This window comes from Cervus elaphus, chromosome 30 (genome assembly GCF_910594005.1).
Source record: "Cervus elaphus chromosome 30, mCerEla1.1, whole genome shotgun sequence".
NCBI classification, from domain to species: Eukaryota; Metazoa; Chordata; class Mammalia; order Artiodactyla; family Cervidae; genus Cervus; species Cervus elaphus.
Window position 1 is genome coordinate 53,566,422 of NC_057844.1, and position 19,121 is coordinate 53,585,542.

At 40.2% G+C, this 19,121-nt stretch overlaps 1 protein-coding gene across 1 annotated transcript in view; it reads left to right on the plus strand.

Annotated features, from left to right (window-relative positions):
- The first annotated feature begins 1,295 nt into the window (after nt 1-1,295).
- The window catches only part of NDFIP2 (Nedd4 family interacting protein 2), a 78,637-nt gene continuing 60,811 nt past the window's right edge, over nt 1,296-19,121 (plus strand). The window contains exon 1 of the mRNA XM_043892004.1: nt 1,296-1,691. Within this exon, the coding sequence (XP_043747939.1) occupies nt 1,371-1,691 (321 nt within the window). The 5' untranslated portion in view covers nt 1,296-1,370. The remainder of the gene's footprint in view (nt 1,692-19,121) is intronic.

Below are 19,121 nucleotides of genomic sequence, written 5' to 3' on the forward strand. Positions count from 1 at the left end.
GTGGGACAGGACTCAGAGACTGAGCAACTAAGCCCAAAGAAAGGTTAGATATTTAAGTACGACAATATCGTTGCCTCTTATTGTATCAGCCTATTAATACTCTCCACCACTGGATGTGTCAAGATGGCAGAAATACCAAGAACTGATCAATGCTTTGAATAAAACAACAGGGAAAGCTTACATTTTTCAGTTGCTCTCTCAATGAATGTCTCTCCTTATTGTATTTTTGCTGTTTTTAACTAGATGATGAGGCGCATCCAGTAGCCTTCTTCATTGCAGGGAATCTCCTTTGGGGATTCAGGAGGGAAAGGAACAGAAAAGACAACTGAGCCAGATCATGTGGGATCACAGTTTTCAGTGTTCAGAAACTCTTTGGGTTAAAGAGTATGCCGCCCCATCACATTCTTTTACTTGCTAGAGAACATGCTTTGTGTCTGGTTGGAGATGCACACGGTAGGCCAAGCGTGGTTAACTGGTTATTGAGATTGTCTTACTGCACACAAAGCGAATCCTTACTGTTAAACCCTTTGGAATTACCGATGTAATTTATTACCGATGTAATATAGGACCCTAGAAGAGTCCTATATTATTTCATTATCTTTTTGTATCCTTTTAGTAACCTAGGGCTCTAGGGCCTCCTTTCCGCCGCGAGATACATGAGTATGGCTGAAGACTCCTTGTTGGACTCTTAAATCTCTTATTATCAAGAAGGGGACAAACAAAACAACCTAAAAAGACACCCCTTAACTCACTAATAATTTTTGAATAAGTCTTTTAGGAGTGTCCTAGCATTGTTCTCGGAGAAGGCAATGGCACCCCACTCCAGTACTCTTGCCTGGAGAATCCTATGGATGGAGGAGCCTGGTAGGCTGCAGTCCATGGCGTCGCTAAGAGTCGGGCACGACTGAGCGACTTCACTTTTACTTTTCACTTTCATGCACTGGAGAAGGAAATGGCAACCCACTCCAGTGTTCTTGCCTGGAGAATCCCAGGGACGGGGAGCCTGGTGGGCTGCCGTCTATGGGGTCGCACAGAGTCCGACACGGCTGAAGCGACTTAGCAGCAGCAGCAGGAGCAGCATCATTGTTCTAGGTTGGGTGGATAAGAAGACGAGGTGTGAGGAAACACGGTGATCTGTCCTCAGGTGTTCCTGGAATGCGTCTCTTTTCTCCTCGACAATGTGACTTGCCGGCACGCAACCCGTCGGACTGAAAAGGCCAATCAAGGACGGTGATTTTTTTTTTTTTCTCCGCTCCTTTTGCCACCTCCCACTCCCGACAGGCTGACAACCTAGATCGCTTCCCCGGGCTTGCCTGACTTTTCCATCTCATCCCACCCAGCGAAACCGCCCCCTGCCACTCGCGAGGCGGATGGGACGGCGGAGGACCCAGCGAGCATGCGCGACCATCCCGAGCATGCTCAGTAGCGCGCGCGGCGCCCCGGAGCTTCGCCCCCCAGCTGCGGCCGACGCGGAGGTTTCCGCGGCTTCTGCGGCAGCGACGGGAACTGAGGCGGCCCGGCCGGGCGACCGCGGCCGCAGAAACAGAGGCGGAAGAGTCGCTGAGGCGACGACGTCGTTGAAGGGGGCGACCGAGGGGGCTGAGTGCCGAGGGGACTCACCCGCTCGGAAGCCGGACCCCGAGCCGGGCAGGATGGATCACCACCAGGCGGGGACTGGCCGCTACCAGGTGGTGAGTTTCTGTCCTCAGCCCCGGCCTCCTGCGCCGCCCGGAACCCCGGGATTGTCCGCACCCCCCAACCTGCCCCCGGTGGACTCCAGAGCCCCTTTCCACCGGTTATTGCCGGTGGGGCATGTTGGCTCATTTGTTGTTGGCTCTTCTGGCAGGACCGTGCTTACTTCACATTTCTCGTATTGGAGCCTGCCCGTGGGTCCTTTGAGACCCTTCTTTCTAGACCCAGGTCGTCTTTTAGGTCCTCATCCTTCCGCTGTTAGACACCCCCCGCCCCTCCTTTTAGAACTTATATCTGTTTTATTTCTCACTTTCTCGATCATTTCGTCATGCCCTGACCCAGTTACTTCAGAGATTTTCCCGTGGATTGTATACTGGAAATGAGTTCACATACCTGCTGGGAAGGTGATCGCAGTCATAGATGGAGTGGGTGGGAAGGAGGGAGAGGTAAGCACTGTGTGGGGTGGGATTGGATTTGGTTAAAAAAAAAAGTGTGGGTTTAAAAATTGCGCAACTGTAGAGAATAGTCGTGGGGCTGATCTTATTTCTTAGTCCTAGTTAACCTTGTCATTTTGGCCTTTTCTGTTTTTATTAGAAAAGCGACTCTTTTTTTCCTGTTTTTTTTTTTTTTTTAAATTGGTGGGAGGGGAAATAGGAAGTTTTGCTAAAAATGCTAATCGTGTTTGAAAAATTAATTTTCTTCAAATACAAGGCTTTCCGGTTTAACCGTATTAAACCTTTATAAGTTGAAATGAGTGAAAAGTGCCCCTCTGTGTTTCCCATGTCCGTTTTTCTGATATATATTTTTCTTCTGATACTAATTCCGATGGTGTCATTGGCGAATCCTAGGTAAACCCTGTTTAAAAATGGACTCAGCTATAGTTGACTATTTCCTTGCAGCTAGGTAGCATGTTATTCTGTAAACTTTGAGGTGGTAATTTAGTTAAGCCTATTTTCTGAGGGAAAGGAGAGAAACGTTAATTATGGAGCACCGATGCTACAATTGACAGTACTGTTTGTGAGATTTATGAATCTAGATATGTTAGTGCAGATTTCATGTTTCAGATCTATTTACACAAGTGAGACTGTGAACTAAGAATTTCTTTTAATAACTGTACTTTGACAAATATGAAGGGTACTGAAAGTTGAAATCCCAATGTATGTAGTTTTGCGTTTTTTTTTTTTGTTTTTTTTTTAAGATAAAAACTCATGATGCATCAGTTTCATCTGGTTTACATCCGGTAAAACCTCTAAATGATGTATGTTCATTTGGAATTCTGAATTCTGTAAAATGGGGGTGTTGGGATCAGGGGTGTGAGGGGTATACCACGATAAAGTTATTGATCTGAATTCTGTAAAAATTTATCAGTATTTTCAGAATGGTTCAGAAAATATTGCTGCCAGTATGGGAAGACATTTTTCAAGTTGTTAGTGTATACACTTTTGATGGTTTGTTTTCTTTTTTTAAGGCATAGTCCAATTTTTGCAGATGTTAGTAAAAATAAAATATTGAATATTGTTACCAGTGTGTTTATTTCTTTTCTTTAATCACTTTTCTTTCCTTTTCTTATTTGTTTACCTTAATAGTGTTAGCTGATTCAAATTCTTTCTCTTTGGGGTTTTGCTTATAAGAATCAACCATGTTCTCATAAACAGATCCCTATTCAAAACATTATTAACTGACACATCTATGCTTTAAAGTAATTTATTATAAAGTCACATTTGTTTTCAGTGGTTATGGTTAATTGTATATTTTTAAGAATTCCTAAAACCAAAATGTTGGAAATTGCTCTGTGACCTTTAAGATACTTCCTTTTTCTCTACAACTCCTTTCAAAATAGTGAACAGTATGATATTTTATTGCCCTTCTTTTTTTTTTCTAGGTGGATATGTGCCCCACATACACTTTGAATGGGTGGAGGCAATCTTTGAGAGCAGAGGGCAAAAGTCTGCCCTTCTAAAGATATTTCTTGGTTCAAGTAGGTAGGACATCACTTTCCTTGTAAGGTGAAGTGTTTGAGAATCTTAGTACAGTTTACATTTAGATTTTAATCCCAGTTCCTGTGTAATTTCATCTGTCTAGAATAGCTCTTGGTTTTGTTGATAATGGCCTGGTCAGTAACTTTATCTTGGTATATTCCCACCCCTGACTCTGCACTCCCCATTAGAGATGTGTCCTATGTAGACTTTGAATGGGTGGAGGTATTCCTTCAGAACAGAGGGCAAGGAAAAAAAAAAAAAGGGCAGCTGATTCGGTTGGCAGTAAGCTAGGGATCAGTCTACAGCTCTAGCTTGTATGATTAACGCAACTGTTGTGCGGCTGGCTTTTTTGAAAACTCTGGAATGATTAATAACAATGGAGCAATGAGCAGTTTCAGTTGTCGAATGTTTAGAGATGACTAAGTAGAAGACAGGAAAATAATGTTTGGCGGCAAAATCATATATACGATGTTAATTTTCCACTTATTCATAGAGTTAAAATTTAGTTTTCAAGTTTAGTTTTTGATAAGTTGGGGCTTCGCTGGTGGCTCAGATGGTAAAGAATCTACCTGCTATTTGGGAGACCCAGGTTCCATCCTTGGGTCAGAAAGATCCTCTAGAAAAGGGAATGGCTACCCACTTCAGTATTCTTGCTTGGAGAATCCCATGGACAGATGAGTTAATGGTGATGCCTAGGACCATCAGAATGACTTACTGTCATTAACGAATTCACAAGCTTTATGTGAAAACTACTTTTTCTGTGATCTCTGCTCCATCATTACAAGTGTCTAAATTTTGTTTAGTAAAACAGTGTTTACAATGTACAGAGCTACACATATAAAAACCTTGCCTTGTTACCCTTCTAACTTCAGAAAAAGCCATGTAGTTCCATTGTGTTATGGGAAGCTGACTTTTGTTTGGTAGGAAATGGGCAGTGTTGCCAGACTATGAAGTAGTTGACTTGGCTTGGAGCTGTTTTGCCACGTTCTGACTTTGATGTTCTCTATTTTGAAGGACTTGTGTACTTGAACCACCAAGCTGACTGCTAAGTTTTCAAAGGTATTCTGTGTACAAGTTAAATTGGCACTGTTGATTGCAGCAGTAGTTTTCCAAACTGGAGCATTCAGAATGAAGATGATAGATGGTTTTAGAAGAAATAGAATACATATTAGCATATGTGTGTGCTAAGTCGCTTCAGTCATGTCTGACTCTTTGTGACCCTACTGACTGTAGCCTGTGAGGCTCCTCTGTCCATGGCATTCTCCAGGCAAGGGTTTTGGAGTGGGTTGCCATTCCCTTCTCCTTGGGATCTTCCCCGACCCAGGGATCAAACCCAGGCCTCTTAAATCTCCTGCTTTGGCAGGCAGGTTCTTTACCATTAGCGCCACCTGGAAGAACATATATTTGCATATTGAAACTATGAGAGCTTCTGCCCTAAAGACAATGGTTTGGATTTGTTTAACCTAGCTCTTCCTAAACCATAGATTTTTAGAGACAACTTTGATTCTATTAACATTTCCGAAACGTTAGTTTTCTATAAGAATAAAGTATTCGTCCTATGATGATAGAGATGCTTTGTTCTAATATATGCTGAATTAGAGTTGCTCTTGATAAATCAGCTGGGAAGGAGGTTGACTATTAATGATTAAACAAAACCCTCACATCTTTTAAAGTCATCAGAGCCTATATGTAGGTTGTGTTGATTACAGTTTGTGAGACCTTGGTTTAGTTATCTAGCATCTTGAAGCCTCAGTTTCCTCATATTAGTACCTACCTCATTAGGATTATTATGAGAATTATATAATGTAATACATATATAAAATATAGTGTAGAGACGGCTATATAATAAGTATTATGAATAATAGAAGGTAAATAAACTATAAAATGTTACATAAATTGCAGTTTTTGCTGGTGTCTGTTTTTGTCTCTTATTTAGCAATATGAAAATCAACTAGCTCTTTGTCATTCATGTCAAGAACTCTGAAAAATCTTAAGATTTGATTTTACCATATTTACAAGCTGACACTTAGTCTGTTAATGTTTCACGGTTGCTGGCAGACAAACAGGAGACTCCCAGGTCAGAAACAAGTGACATTATTACTCACAGCACTGCAGACTCATGAACGTCAGCCTGTTTGTGCTGTCTTTCCTTGTAACCAGGTCCCATGAGGATGATGGGTCTAGATGGATACACATAGTGGATCACAGCTAAGGAACTCAGGACCAAGGAGCCAGCACTTTTTTTTTTTAAAAAGCAAGCTGCAGGCATGATAGCAAACAACAAACAAGCTAGTTTACCTCTCCCTGAGAGGCAGTTGTCAGCTGTGGTCACCTTGACCTTCTTTGTTACCTGTGTGACTTATTATGAGAATCCTTGCAGTATCATGAAATGGACAGGCTTTGCAGACTGTCACACTCGGTAAAAATATGCAGGGACACTCAGACCCACGGCTGGCTGCCTTAGCCAAGAGTACAGGTTCTGGGTGAGATGTGACTTTTAGGTGCAGTCATGTACTTTTGTTTTTCATTTAAAAGCAATATTTCAGTCTTTCACTTTATGTTTCAGTTTTTTCTTCCTCTCTTGTCCCAGCGAGATTACTTGTCACTTGTTTGTTTCCTTTGAACTTAATAATCTCCTTTATCTGATTTACATTCTTCCCACACCTCTTTTACATCATCAGGGTCCATTGCTTAATCTAGGTACTTTTCATTCTCTTCATGCTTAAGTTCTTTTATGTTGACATTGTGAACTTCTCCTTGAAACTCCTTCCTCCTTCCTGAAATGAAGGAGCTCTCTGCTTGGCCTGCAATATAGGAGGCAGAGGAGATGTAGGTTTGATCTTTGGGTCAGGAATATCCCCTGGAGGAGGAAATGGTAACCCACTCCAGCATTCTTGCCTGGAAAATCCCATGGACAGAAGAGCCTGGTGGGCCACAGTCCATGGGGTCGCAAAGAGTTGGATGTGATTGAGCAACTGAGCACTGACTGCCCTGATTTTTCTTCTCTCCATGAACTCAGTTTGTACTTACTCTTCAAATGTTGATATTTTCTATGGCATGGACTGTTGTAATAGCCTGCTTAGAACTTTCTCCCTTCATCTGATCATCCTTCAGTATATGCTTGCACTGCATGAACTGTAGAATATAAAGTTGATTTGCATTTTCTTGCTTAAAAATCTTCAGTGGCCTCATTGAATCTCCCCCACCCTCCAGTTTAATATTAAAACTGTCAGGGAATTCCCTGGTGGTCCATTGGTTAGGACTCTGTGATTCCCCTTCCAGGGGCATGGGTTCGATGTCTGGTCAGCAAACTAAGATCCCACAGACCACAAAATGAGGCCAAAAACAAAACAAAACCTTTCAAATATATTCAAAAGTTGAAAGAATTGTACAGTTAACTTCCATATACCATATACCAGTTGTTGAGCCTACATTTCCCAGTTCAGTTCAGTTGCTCAGTCGTGTCCGACTCTTTGCGACCCCATGAACCGCAGCATGCCAGGCCTCCTTGTCTGTCACCAACTCCCAGATTGCACCCAGACCCATGTCCATTGAGTCGGTGATGCCGTCCAACCATCTCATCCTCTGTCGTCCCCTTCTCTTCCTGCCCTCAATCTTTCCCAGCATCAGGGTCTTTTCAGATGAGTCAGCTCTTTGCATCAGGTGGCCAAAGTATTGGAGTTTCAGCTTCAACATCAGTCCTTCCAATGAATATTCAGGACTGATTTTCTTTAGGATGGACTGGTTGGATCTCCTTGCAGTCCAAGGGACTCTCAAGAGTCTTCTCCAACACCACAGTTCAAAAGCATCAATTCTTCGGTGCTCAGCCTTCTTTATAGTCCAACTCTCACATCCATACATGACCACTGGAAAAACCATAGCCTTGACTAGATGGACTTTTGTTCACAAAGTAATGTCTCTGCTTTTTAATATGCTGTCTAGGTTGGTCATAACTCTCCTTCCAAGGAGTAAGCGTCTTTTAATTTCATGGCTGCAATCACCATCTGCAGTGATTTTGGAGCCCAGAAAAATAAAGTCAGCCACTTTTTCCACTGTTTCCCCATCTATTTGCCATGAAGTGATGGGACTGGATGGGATCTTGGTTTTCTGAATGTTGAGCTTTAAGCCAACTTTTTCACTCTCCTCTTTCACTTTCATCAAGAGGTTCTTTAGTTCTTCACTTTCTGCCATAAGGGTGGTGTCATCTGCATATCTGAGGTTATTGATATTTCTCCCAGCAATCTTGATTGCAGCTTGTGCTTCATCCAGCCCAGCGTTTCTCATGGTGTACTCTGCATATAAGTTAAATAAGCAGGGAGACAATATATAGCCTTGACGTGCCCCTTTTCCTATTTGGAACCAGTCTGTTGTTCCATGTCTAGTTCTAGCTGTTGCTTCCTGACCTGCATACAGGTTTCTCAAGAGGCAGGTCAGGTGGTCTGGTATTCCCATCTCTTTCAGAATTTTTCACAGGTTGTTGTGATCCACACAGTCAAAGGCTTTGGCATAGTCAATAAAGCAGAAATAGATGTTTTCTGGAATTCTCTTGCTTTTTAAATGATCCAGCGGATCATTAGTATTTGTGTTAGTGTATCCATCTTGTTTTTTGAGCTTTCAGAATATGTTGCAGATATCGGTGTACCTCACTGAAAACCACATGCTTATCATTAGCCTAGAGTTAGCTGTTGCTTTTTGGTTTTTGTGTAAAATTGACATATAGCGAAATGCACAGATCTTCCATGGCCTATTAGATGAGTTTTGACAAGTACATACATCTGTGTAACCCAAACTACTTTTAATATATAGAGCAGGGACCAGCAAACTACATTCTAACTCTTATTTTGTAAATAAAGTCTTATGGTAGCGCAGCCATGTCATTCATTTACAGTGGCAGAATTGGCTTTCGAGGTAGAGCCCAGAAAGCCTGAAATATTTGCCCTTCTGCCCTTTATGGAAAAAGTTTACTGACCATTGGGACAGAACATTGCTGTCATCATAGTTCACTCATGACCCTTCCCTGTTGATTCATACCCACCAGGTGATTGTTATGGTCTTTTGTTTTTCACTTCAAATTAGATTTACCTAATTCTAGAATCACACAGCATATGGTCTGCAAAGCTTCTTTCACTCTGCATGCCGTTTAGGAGATTGATCCATGTTATCATGTACATTAGTGCGTCCCTTTTTATTGAATGGTATTTCATTGTGTGGATGTATGACAGTTTGTTTATCCATTGCTCTGTTGATAGACATTTGGGTTGTTTCCAGTTTTTGGCTATTACAGATAAAGCTGTTAGGAATATTCTAGTGCAGGTCTTTCTGTGGTTATATGTTTTCATTTCTCTTCGGTGAAATTACTGGGTAATAGGGTAGATGTATGCTTAATTTTATGAGAAATCACCAGACTTTTTTTCCAAGCCTGTGTACCATTTTAATGTGTACCATTTTACAATTAGACCACCAATGTATAGAAGCTTTGGCTGCTTCACCACCTTGCCAAAATTTTGATATTTTCAGACTTTATACTTTTAGCCATTTTAGTGGGCTTACTGGATTTTGAAGTATAAATTTTTGTTCTTTTTTTAGTAAGTCTTTATTTTTGGCTATGCCGGGTCTTTATTAATATGTGGACTTTTCTCTAGTTGCGATGCTCCGACTTCTCGTTGCAGTGGCTTCACTCCTTGGGTACAACGGACTGTAGGCGCATGAGCTTCAGTAGTTGTAGCACATGGGCTCAGTTACTCGGTGGCATGTGGGGTCTTCCTAGACCAGGAATCGAATCCGTATCCCCTGCGTTGGCAGGCGGACCCTTTACTGTTGAACCACCAGGGAAGCCCCTAAATTCAGGTTTTTAACATGCAGGTTCCTTGAATGGCCCTTTCCACACCTGTACAGTGCTGCATCTTAGCAGTCTCCCCCTCCCCCTTAACTTTTATGCAGTAACCACTGAAGTTCTGCAGGACATACTTCTTACTAGCGTCAACCCTAAAGTCCTCTCTCATACTTCCCTGACTTCACATGTGTTTATTTCTCATCTAAAGTTCTGTGCCACACCCCTGTGCTTTCTCTTGCTGTTCCTAAATGTAGAAACTCCTACGGAATTATAATTAGAAGAGGAGGCAGGGTGAGTTTCATGGATCTGTCATCTCTCCATCATGTTTTTGTGCTGCTTTGTGTATCTTCTAGAGGTGCTTCGGGGTTCTGGGAATGATTTTTATTGCCTCTTTAATATAGATTTTAAACTTAAAAAACTAACTGAGGAAATGCACACCTCAGGTGTGTTTAAAACCAGGTTTCTGTAGCTCAAAGATTAATATTATGTTAATTTGTGTCGCCAGGGTAGTTTATTTTTGAACAGACCCCACATTAAAGTTTCTTTGGCTGTTTCTGTGCATGTAGCAATAGTGGCTAAGAGTGTGTCATTAGTTTGCTTGAGTACAACTCATTTAAAAAAATTATACAAACAAGTGAGCTACCTTAGAACGCCTGAACAATGCTGAATCAGATGCCAGCCATCACTTAGGCATATTTGAGCATTCCACGATCTAATAATGGTGTAGTGTTTGTGCAGTCACAAGTAAATGCATTGGGATTATGTCCTGAAAATAACATTATAGATAGCCTATGTGCTATCTATTGTATGTTTTGAGTGCCTCTTGTCAGATTTATACTTAAAACAAGGCATGGGAGCAGTTTTTAGATATCATTATTGATTAACTATGAAACCAAGGTCCTATAACTCATTTATTCAATATTAATTTTAAAGTATCTCTATCTACCAAATCCTGTTTTAGGTGCTGGTGGACAAGACAGTTCTTGTCTCATAGCTCACACTTTATTGGAGGGAAGGCAGGTAAATAAGTAAGCATAATTTCAGATAATAATAGGTGGTTTAAAGAAAGTGAAGCAGGATGCTGGAATAAATAATACATTTTATCAATAATGAAGTAGCAATAGTAGAACAATAATATCTTTTTGTGTTATATCAGGAATATGCTGAGAACTCCGCTGTGTACTTTTACACTTAAGAGCACGTTTATTCATTAGAACAATTCTGTGAAATAGATAATGTCATGATCCTCATTTTGCAGATGGAGAAAAATGAGACATAAAGAGGTTAAATAATAAGCATATGTATGAATCCAGGTGTGATGGATCTGGTATTCAAATCTTGATGCTTTAGTTTTATATTGTTTCTTAACAAACTACTCAGAACACAAGCATTTTATTATGTTTCAACTTGGCTGTGATCAATAGAGCAGTTCTTCTGCTCCATGGGCTGTTAACTGGGACTCCAACCATTTGGGGGCTCGATTGGATTGGAACATTCAAGATGACTCACTCCCTTCACTAGCCGTTGATGATGCCTATTGACTGGAAGCTCAACTTTGAACGTCAGTCATTTCAGTTCTCCTCTGTGTGTGTCCTCTTCATGTGTCCTCCCAGTGTGACTTTGGCCTTTCACATCATAGAAGGGAAAACGAAGGTGCCATTCATCTTAAGGCTTGGACTTGGAACTCCAGAATGTCATTGTGCTGCATTCTGTTGATTAAAGCAGCCATAGATCCAGCCCAGATTCCTGTGGGAGCTTCTGCTGCGGTGCACGGACGCAGGCTTCCATAGTCACGGCACACGGGCTCCCAACGCAGCTGAATGAAGAATGAAAGAAAGGAGGTTTTTTTTTGTTTTTTTTTTTTTAAAGAATTTAAAGGTGACCATGGAGCATTAAGCCCCAGGCATGAGGCTCTCCTGTGGCTGGGTCCATGTGACTGCCCTGGTCACGTGCTCCTAAAGAGACCCCTGAAAGAAGTCTTTACTTTGAGGGTAGTAGTGGTGGTAGTGGTCTAGGCTAGAGGTCAGCATATGTTCTTGTAAAGGACCAGATAGTAAGTATTTTAGGCTTTCCAGGTTATGTGGTTTCTGTCACAACTGGGTACAGATTGGCTGTTTCAGTGCAAAAGTATCCAACTTAATATGTAAGCAGGTTAACATGGCTGTGTTCTAAGAAAACTTTATTTACAAAAACAGATGGTAGGCTGAGTTTGGCCTGCTAGCTGTAATTTGCCCACCCTCGATGTAGATGAAAGAGGAATGTACCTTGTAAAGGCCTTAAGTTTGGGTGTGTTGCAGGATGCTTCTGACAGATTTTTATTTCATTCAGCCTTGAACTAAACCCTTAGGAGCTATGGTAAAGTTGTTCTGCATCCTTACTTCTTGTAACTGGTAATCAAGCAGGCACCTGGTCTGTCACTAGAATTTGTGTGGAGACCCCAATTAAGAGTGTTACATTTCCTGTGAAAAAAGCAGAGACTAAGTTTCTCATGTCTAATAGAATCTTCATTCTGTTACAGTGGTCACATCATTGAGGCCATTTAAAACACAGTACCCTCTTCACAGTACTCCCATTTTCTGTTTCATTTTTTTTTTCCCGTGGTACTTGTCACCACCTGATATTTTCAAATATTTATTTGTTTAATTTCTGCCTCCTTCCTACCCACCCCCCCACCTCCCAGCCACATGTGTAAGCTTCACAAGGACAGGTCTGTTCTGTTCACTGCCATGTCTGGCATCACTGACTCATGGCCATGAGTTTGAGTAAGCTCTGGGAGTTAGTGAAGGACAGGGAACTCTGGTGTGCTGCAGTCCATGGGGTCACAAAGAGTCGGACACAACTGAGCGACTGAACTGACTGACTGATGTCTGTCAATATCTGGCATGTGGTAGGCACTTTGGAAGTATTTGATAAAAATGACTGAGTGATTGGTGTTAGCTCAAGACCAGTTCCATAGAGTCAAACCTTGTGTCTGTTATTTTATTCTAATTCTCATTTTTATAAGAGTTCTTTTTTTTTTTCTGCTACCGAGACTTGGACTCTCAGGTTGTGTGTGTTTTGCATTACTTTCTAGCTTAACACATGCTGCTTCGTGTTATGTGTCTCTCTTCCTCTCCCTTTCCCCTCCTTCTCTGCACACGCGCACACGCATGCACACACACACGATTGGCCCCATAGGGTGGTTCAGTAAGGAACTCATGGAGCCGTGTGCAGTGGCTCTGCCTAGTACCTTCGTTGACTGTGGAGTTGTGGGTACTGCTTTTATTTTCCTCATCTGTTTTATGTTGACTACTTACAGAGTATTTTCTTTTTATTCTTTCTTTAATGTCATACCTACATGCTAGAACACTGATTATATGTGTATTAATAATGCATTATTTTAAAAGGTTATATATATTCTACATGTGAAGGCCTGACTTAAGCTTAAATAACTATGGAATACATTCTGCTGACCTTATTAAATGTAAATTTACTCAAAAGGTCATTGTAGTTAAGGCTGGCCTATCTGTCATGTGATTATAAATCGTTGTCTATGTTTTCATGCTGTGTTGTTATAGTTTCTTCCAAAAGTTTGGTCACTTAGTTGGAATTAAGGTGTGGGTAAAATTCTTGTTAAAGACATGCCAAGTGCAAGTTGGGAAATGCTGCAGTAGTCTGAGATTTACTATCAGATTATTTTAGGGTTTTGACTTGCCTACTTTTAAGATTTGAACATCAGTAGTTTAATATTTTAAAAGTTTAGGAATGTGCTGTGGTTTAGGTTCTCTGTGGTGTTTCTCCAGAATTACCCATTACATTATGTAAAGAAATTGTGCTGTTTGGCAGAGGCTTTGAGAATAAGGAAATAAACTGGATAGTTTTACTTCTTTACTAATTTTGAGGCTCTTCGAACTTATGGCCTATTGTATGCTAGACTGAAGAAATCCAGTAGTTTAAAAGAACATTTGTTCTCATTTGGGTAGAGTGTTCATTTATATCAGGGCGACTTTTTGTGTGATTTCCCCAAAAGGGGAAGGATGAGCACTTGAAATAATACTTGATCCTTTAAAATTTTTGTTTGTAACGTTAGAGAACAATATGAGTCTCTGCTAACTTCTCTCTGCTTTATTTGTTACTGCACTGCACATGTGTGTGTTTTGAACTGTAATATTTTTGTTTTCTTACCTTGCACCTTGCCAGCCACCACTCTACACCGTGCTCTCTCTTGCCTTCTGGCTTTGGAACATATTATTGCCCTTTTCTCCTTTCGTTCTTCCTCCAGGATGAATTTCTATTTATCCAAATCTGTTTAGATGTTCTTTTCTCCAGAAAACCTTCCCTCATCTGCCTCCCCAACTCCATTTCCTCCCTTTTCCTACCAGGTTCACTGTATGCTTTTAACACTGTGCCCTTATCCTATCATAGTCTTTGCTCCATGGTATGCATTTTGTAAACTCAATGTGAATTAGGGCTTAGGTCTGTCATATTTGTAATAGTGTATAGTATAGTTCTGGGCCCATTATATAGTGCATTGTAAATGCTTATAGAAGAAATAAACATGCTCTTTCTGAATGATTTCAAGTATATCCTTGAGATTACTGATATATTTATAAAGTGAATAGATTTCCAGAGTCCTTTTATGTAAAAGTGACATCACATTGCCCAGCCCATACAGTGATATTTTGGATGTCCATAATTAGAGTATATACTTTGCTTTTAGAATAGTGCAGAGAAATCTGTTTAAATGAATTCTGGTAGTTTTACATAATTCCTCATCTGACTGGTGACTTGCATTTGCAAATAATTAACCATGGTTAGGTTATTTGGTTTACTTATGGACAGAAGGAAAATGTTTCCAGATATTGTGAAAGCAGGGATCATTTTCTTCAACCATCTCATTTTACAGAAGACTGCCTGAGGGAGGATCTGTTAAGGGGTTTTTCAGCAAAGCTTGGAGGACAAACTTTATTCTGTCACGTATAAACATTATCAGCTGAGTTAAAAGCTGGGAAATAGAACTTCCATTATGGTTACCTTCCTTTTATTGGTGACGATACCAGACATGGCGACACCGCCAGGCTTGACCGGTGTAGGGTGAACCTGGCGGTCACCGGCCAGCCGATTGTCCAGAATCCAAAACCGTGTAATGCTTCAGTGGGCTGGGCTCAGCTTGGAAGTGAGTTTTCTTTGACCAGCATATGTTTTTTAAAATCAAAACAATACAAGTATACAGTTTCAAAAGTTAGAGTAGAAAAAGACAATGAGAAGCATCAGTCTTTCTTTCCCACGCTTGGTCCTCCAAGCTTTCTCCTCAAAAGAACACAATCTTTAACTGTTCTGGTGGCTTTGGTTATTTAACTTTGTATTTTTAATGTAATGATACTAAGCTACTACTTGATTTGTTTGTTTTGCTTTGGTTTCTTCCATGACCTGCTTTTCCTTCCCAGATCATCTTTGTAGTCTCACCTCATAAGTTCACATCTTGGCTTCTCACTTAAAGCACTGTACCCTTGGGCTGATTACTTAACTTCTCTGTGCCATTGCTTCCTCACCTATAAAATAAGGATATAGTATAGGTACTTCCCTTACTAGTAATAGATAGAATTATTGTGAAGAGCAAATGTGTGAAAGGCGCCTAACATTTGGTTAAGTCGATAATTAGTATTTACATTTTATGACTTTGAAAGCATTGTTCACTAGTGAGTCAAAGTGGTGTGTTTTGTATAACTTAAAATTTTTCATAGGGTTGCCTAGTTTTTATTTCTTCGTTGTTTATTTATTTTTATTGAGGTATAGTTAATTTACAATACTGTGGTAGTTTTAAGTATACAGCAAAGTGATTAGGTTATGTATATAACTTGAATTCAGGATATTGAGTATAGTTCCTTGTGCTATGCAATAGGTCCTTGTTGTTTACCTGTTTTATGTATAGTAGTGTGTATGTGTTAACCCCAGACTCCTCTTAATTTATCCCTTACCCCCACCCCCTTGTGTATCTGTGGTTAATTCTTTACAGATCTTCTGTCATTTTTCAGAATTTGCTTTTCAGCTCTGTTTTTGGCTTGATCACGTGGATTGGATAGTTATCAGTTCCTTTATTTTGTTCTTTGAAGACATTCTTTTTAGAGCCCTCCATCCTCCTATTTCTAACTGTTAATATTTGTTCTTTAGGTCTGGCACACAGCTGTCATACTGACTTTTCCCTTCATCACTTTGCTATGTTGGATCCTCTGTATCTTGAATTCCATTTGATTTCCATTTATTTGGGATTTTCTTGTATGTCTTTTTAAAATTTTCTTTCTTTCTTTCTTTCTTTCTTTTTTTTTGTGGTAGGCGATCACATTCACTGTGGTCTGATTCCTTTTAAATTTATTGAGACTTGTTTTATGGCCCAGTATATTACCTTGGTGATATATTATGTGCACTTGAAAATAATGTATATTCTTCAGTTGTTGGATATAGTGTTGTATAAATGTCAGATCTCAGCTTGTGGGATCTCAGCCCCCTAGGCAGGATTTGAACCCAGGCCACAGCAGTGAAAGTGTGTGCTCCTAGCCACTAGGCCACCCGGGAACTCCCTGTAGAAACATATTTTGGGAACAGAAAATTCCTGGCTGAGTTTGTTTTCTCTCAGCCCTTTAAGATTTTGTTCCATTTTCTTGCGATGATCATGGTGTCTGATGACAAACTTGTAGTTATTTGAATCCTTGTTTATCTGTATGTAATATATTGTTTTTTCAGGATTCTCCAATAACTTTTACCTTTGATTTTTATTTATTTATTTTTTTCACTTTTGGCTGCACTTTGCAGCATGTGGGATATTAATTCCTTGACCAGGGATGGACCCTTGCCCCCTGCATTGGAAGTGGAGAGTCTTAAACTGGACTGCCAGGAAAGTCCCTGTCTTTGATTTTTAGAAGTTCTATTATGATCTGTCTAGGTGTCATTTTCTTTGAATTTTTTCTGCATTAGCCTCACTGAAGTTGAATTTGTTAATTTACTCCTTTCATTACTTTGATGAGTTATGGACATTATTTCTTCAGTTTCTTTTTCTTGTTTTTCTATGAGTTTCAAATTGCTTGTTTTCTACACCTTTTAAAGGTTTAGAATTCTTGTGGCTCTGTTTGTTAGCATATTTATTTTTTATATTCTTTTTCTTTTCTGTTCTTTAGAATGGATGAATTCTCTAAATCAGTTTAAATTCACTTTTTCTTTGTGCTATGGATCCCATCCAGTGAATTTTTTTGTTTCAGGTATTTAATTTTTCCAGTGTAAAGTTTTTATTTGGTTCAGTTTTTTGTTTTCTCTTTACCTTCTGAGATTCCTTTCATTTCATTGGTTTCAAGGTGATATAGCTTTATTTCCCAAAACATAGTTGTAATACCAGCTTTAAAATCTTTGTATGTGGTGCTAGTGGTAAAGAACCCACCTGCCAACATAGGTTAGACATAAGAGATGCAGCTTTGATCCCTGGGTCAGGAAGATCCCCTGGAGGAGGGCATGGTAGCCCACTTCAGTATTCTTGCCTGGAGAATCCCTGTGGACAGAGGAGCCTGGCGGGCTGCAGTCCATAGGGTGGCACAGAGTCGGACATGACTGAAGTGACTTAGTGCACATGCACATAGTAACTATAATCTGAATCATCCTGGGATTGGCATCTCTTGATTGCCTTTTCCCAGGAGAGAGATTTATATTCCTTGATATTTTGTATTTCTAGTAATTTTGGATTTTATCCTGGATCTTCTGAGTGTTTTGCTGTGGTCCTCTGGAAAATGTATGTATTTTGTTTTAGAAGCAGTCAGTTCAGCTTCAGATTGTAAGTACTGTCTCCCATTCTGTGTGCGGTGGTTCAAATCTAAGCTTAATTCCTTAGGCCCTCATTCATCTGTTTTAGTTCAGTCCTGCATGTGCATGGTTCGAAGGGTAGTGCTTTCCCCTCACTTCCTGGCCTGTCTGGGCTCTGTTTGTTCCTTGCTTCCTCTGGTGGAAATAGCAAGGGTTCTGTTAGGGGTTTAGTGGCCCAGCCAAGGTGCCTCTCCACAACTATGGTTCTGCCTCACAGCAAGGCTGAAAAATGAACAGAAAGGGAACACTCTCCTTTGTGCAGATTGCTTCTCCAAGGTTTAATTTCCCTCCAAATCCCTATTTTCCTTAAATTTCAGAATGTTTAGATGGTTGTTTTTTATACTTCAAGTTTGTAGTGGCTGTCCGTGGGAGGGCTATACTGTAGGGGTCCTACCATGCTGGAACTTGAGGCAACTATAGACTTGTGAGGTTTTTGTTTTTCTACTCCCTGCATTAACTTTCCTCCTATTATTTTTGTTTGTTTTTCTTTCATGTTGGAGGTTTTCTTTAAATTTGGGTGTTCTTTCTTTGCTTATTTATATTCTGTAAGCTGTGTTTGTGTGTTCTGGACTTGTTCCTCCAGGGTTGTGTCATTTCTTGGTGAGCCAGCCTTTTCATTGGTGGGGCCTCCCAAGTGTCAGGGTCTGCCATTTAGTTCGGAAGCTATGGCAGTGGTTTAGGTAGGCAGTATTGGTAGCTTGGATTAAGTGTTTGGATAATTAGCGGCATTAAAGAGAAGCAGATGGTTGGATTCAAAGATGTGTGCGGTGTGGTGGTGGTGGAGTATGTGTGTGTACTTGAACTAGAATCAGTGCTCATGAAGGTAATCCTGTGGCAGAGTAGATTACTGCCTGTGAGTGTTTATTTGAGGCATTTTGCAGTAGAGAATCTGAATTAGTGACAGTAAAACCTGAGTCTGAGTCTTGTCTTTGCCCCAGCGAGGTGTGTCAGCTCAGTTGTTTAATGTTTGTTCCAGTATACTAATCTCAGAGGGTGGTTGTAGGAAGTAGAGTAGATGCTATAAGCAAAGTGCCTTTGTTTTGTTCTTTTTTTTTTTTAAAGTCACATTTATTGGACATTTACTATGCCAGGCATTATTTTAAGGGTTTCCAGGTATTAACTTTTGTAATCCTTATGAAAGCTCTGTAAGAAAAATAGATTCCCATTTTGTAGATAATAAAAATGCCCAAGTAGGTCACAGAGTTGGTAAGTGTTGGAGCCTAGATTTGAGTCTTAAAAAGTTGATTCCGAAGCCTTTGTACTTAACTGGTATGTTTCATATCCTTAGCCCAGTGTAGGCGGTTGAGGACAGTCTCAAAACTGTTCGTCCCGGTATTTTGTCCCAGTTCGCTTTTTGGCACATGATATTGTCCTATACTTTTTATTGACTTGTTAATTGTGTTAATTACACACTGTACTGTGTAATGAAATATTTTAGGCCCATCTTTATCAATGTTTTCCTTATGCTAACTAAGGTTTCTCTTTAAACCAAAATCTAGTCTTTCAAAAGGTAAAGTTAAAACTTTAGTTTACCAGAGGTTTTCCCCTCCAAAACTATGTGGTAAGTTTGTTTTGTGTGTGTGTACTGAAATGGCTTTCCTGACAGGATTCGTGTGCCGTAAGGAATCGCCTATCCAGTACCTCTTGGGATAGGATTTTCACTCTGGGTTTTTCAAAGTCACAATTTATAACATATTTTGGTCTTGTGCATCTTTGCAGTAATGAATTCATGTGTGTGTGTAAATTTTTACTAGAAAATGTCAGTGTTGTGGAAAATCTTGTTGAAAATGTAA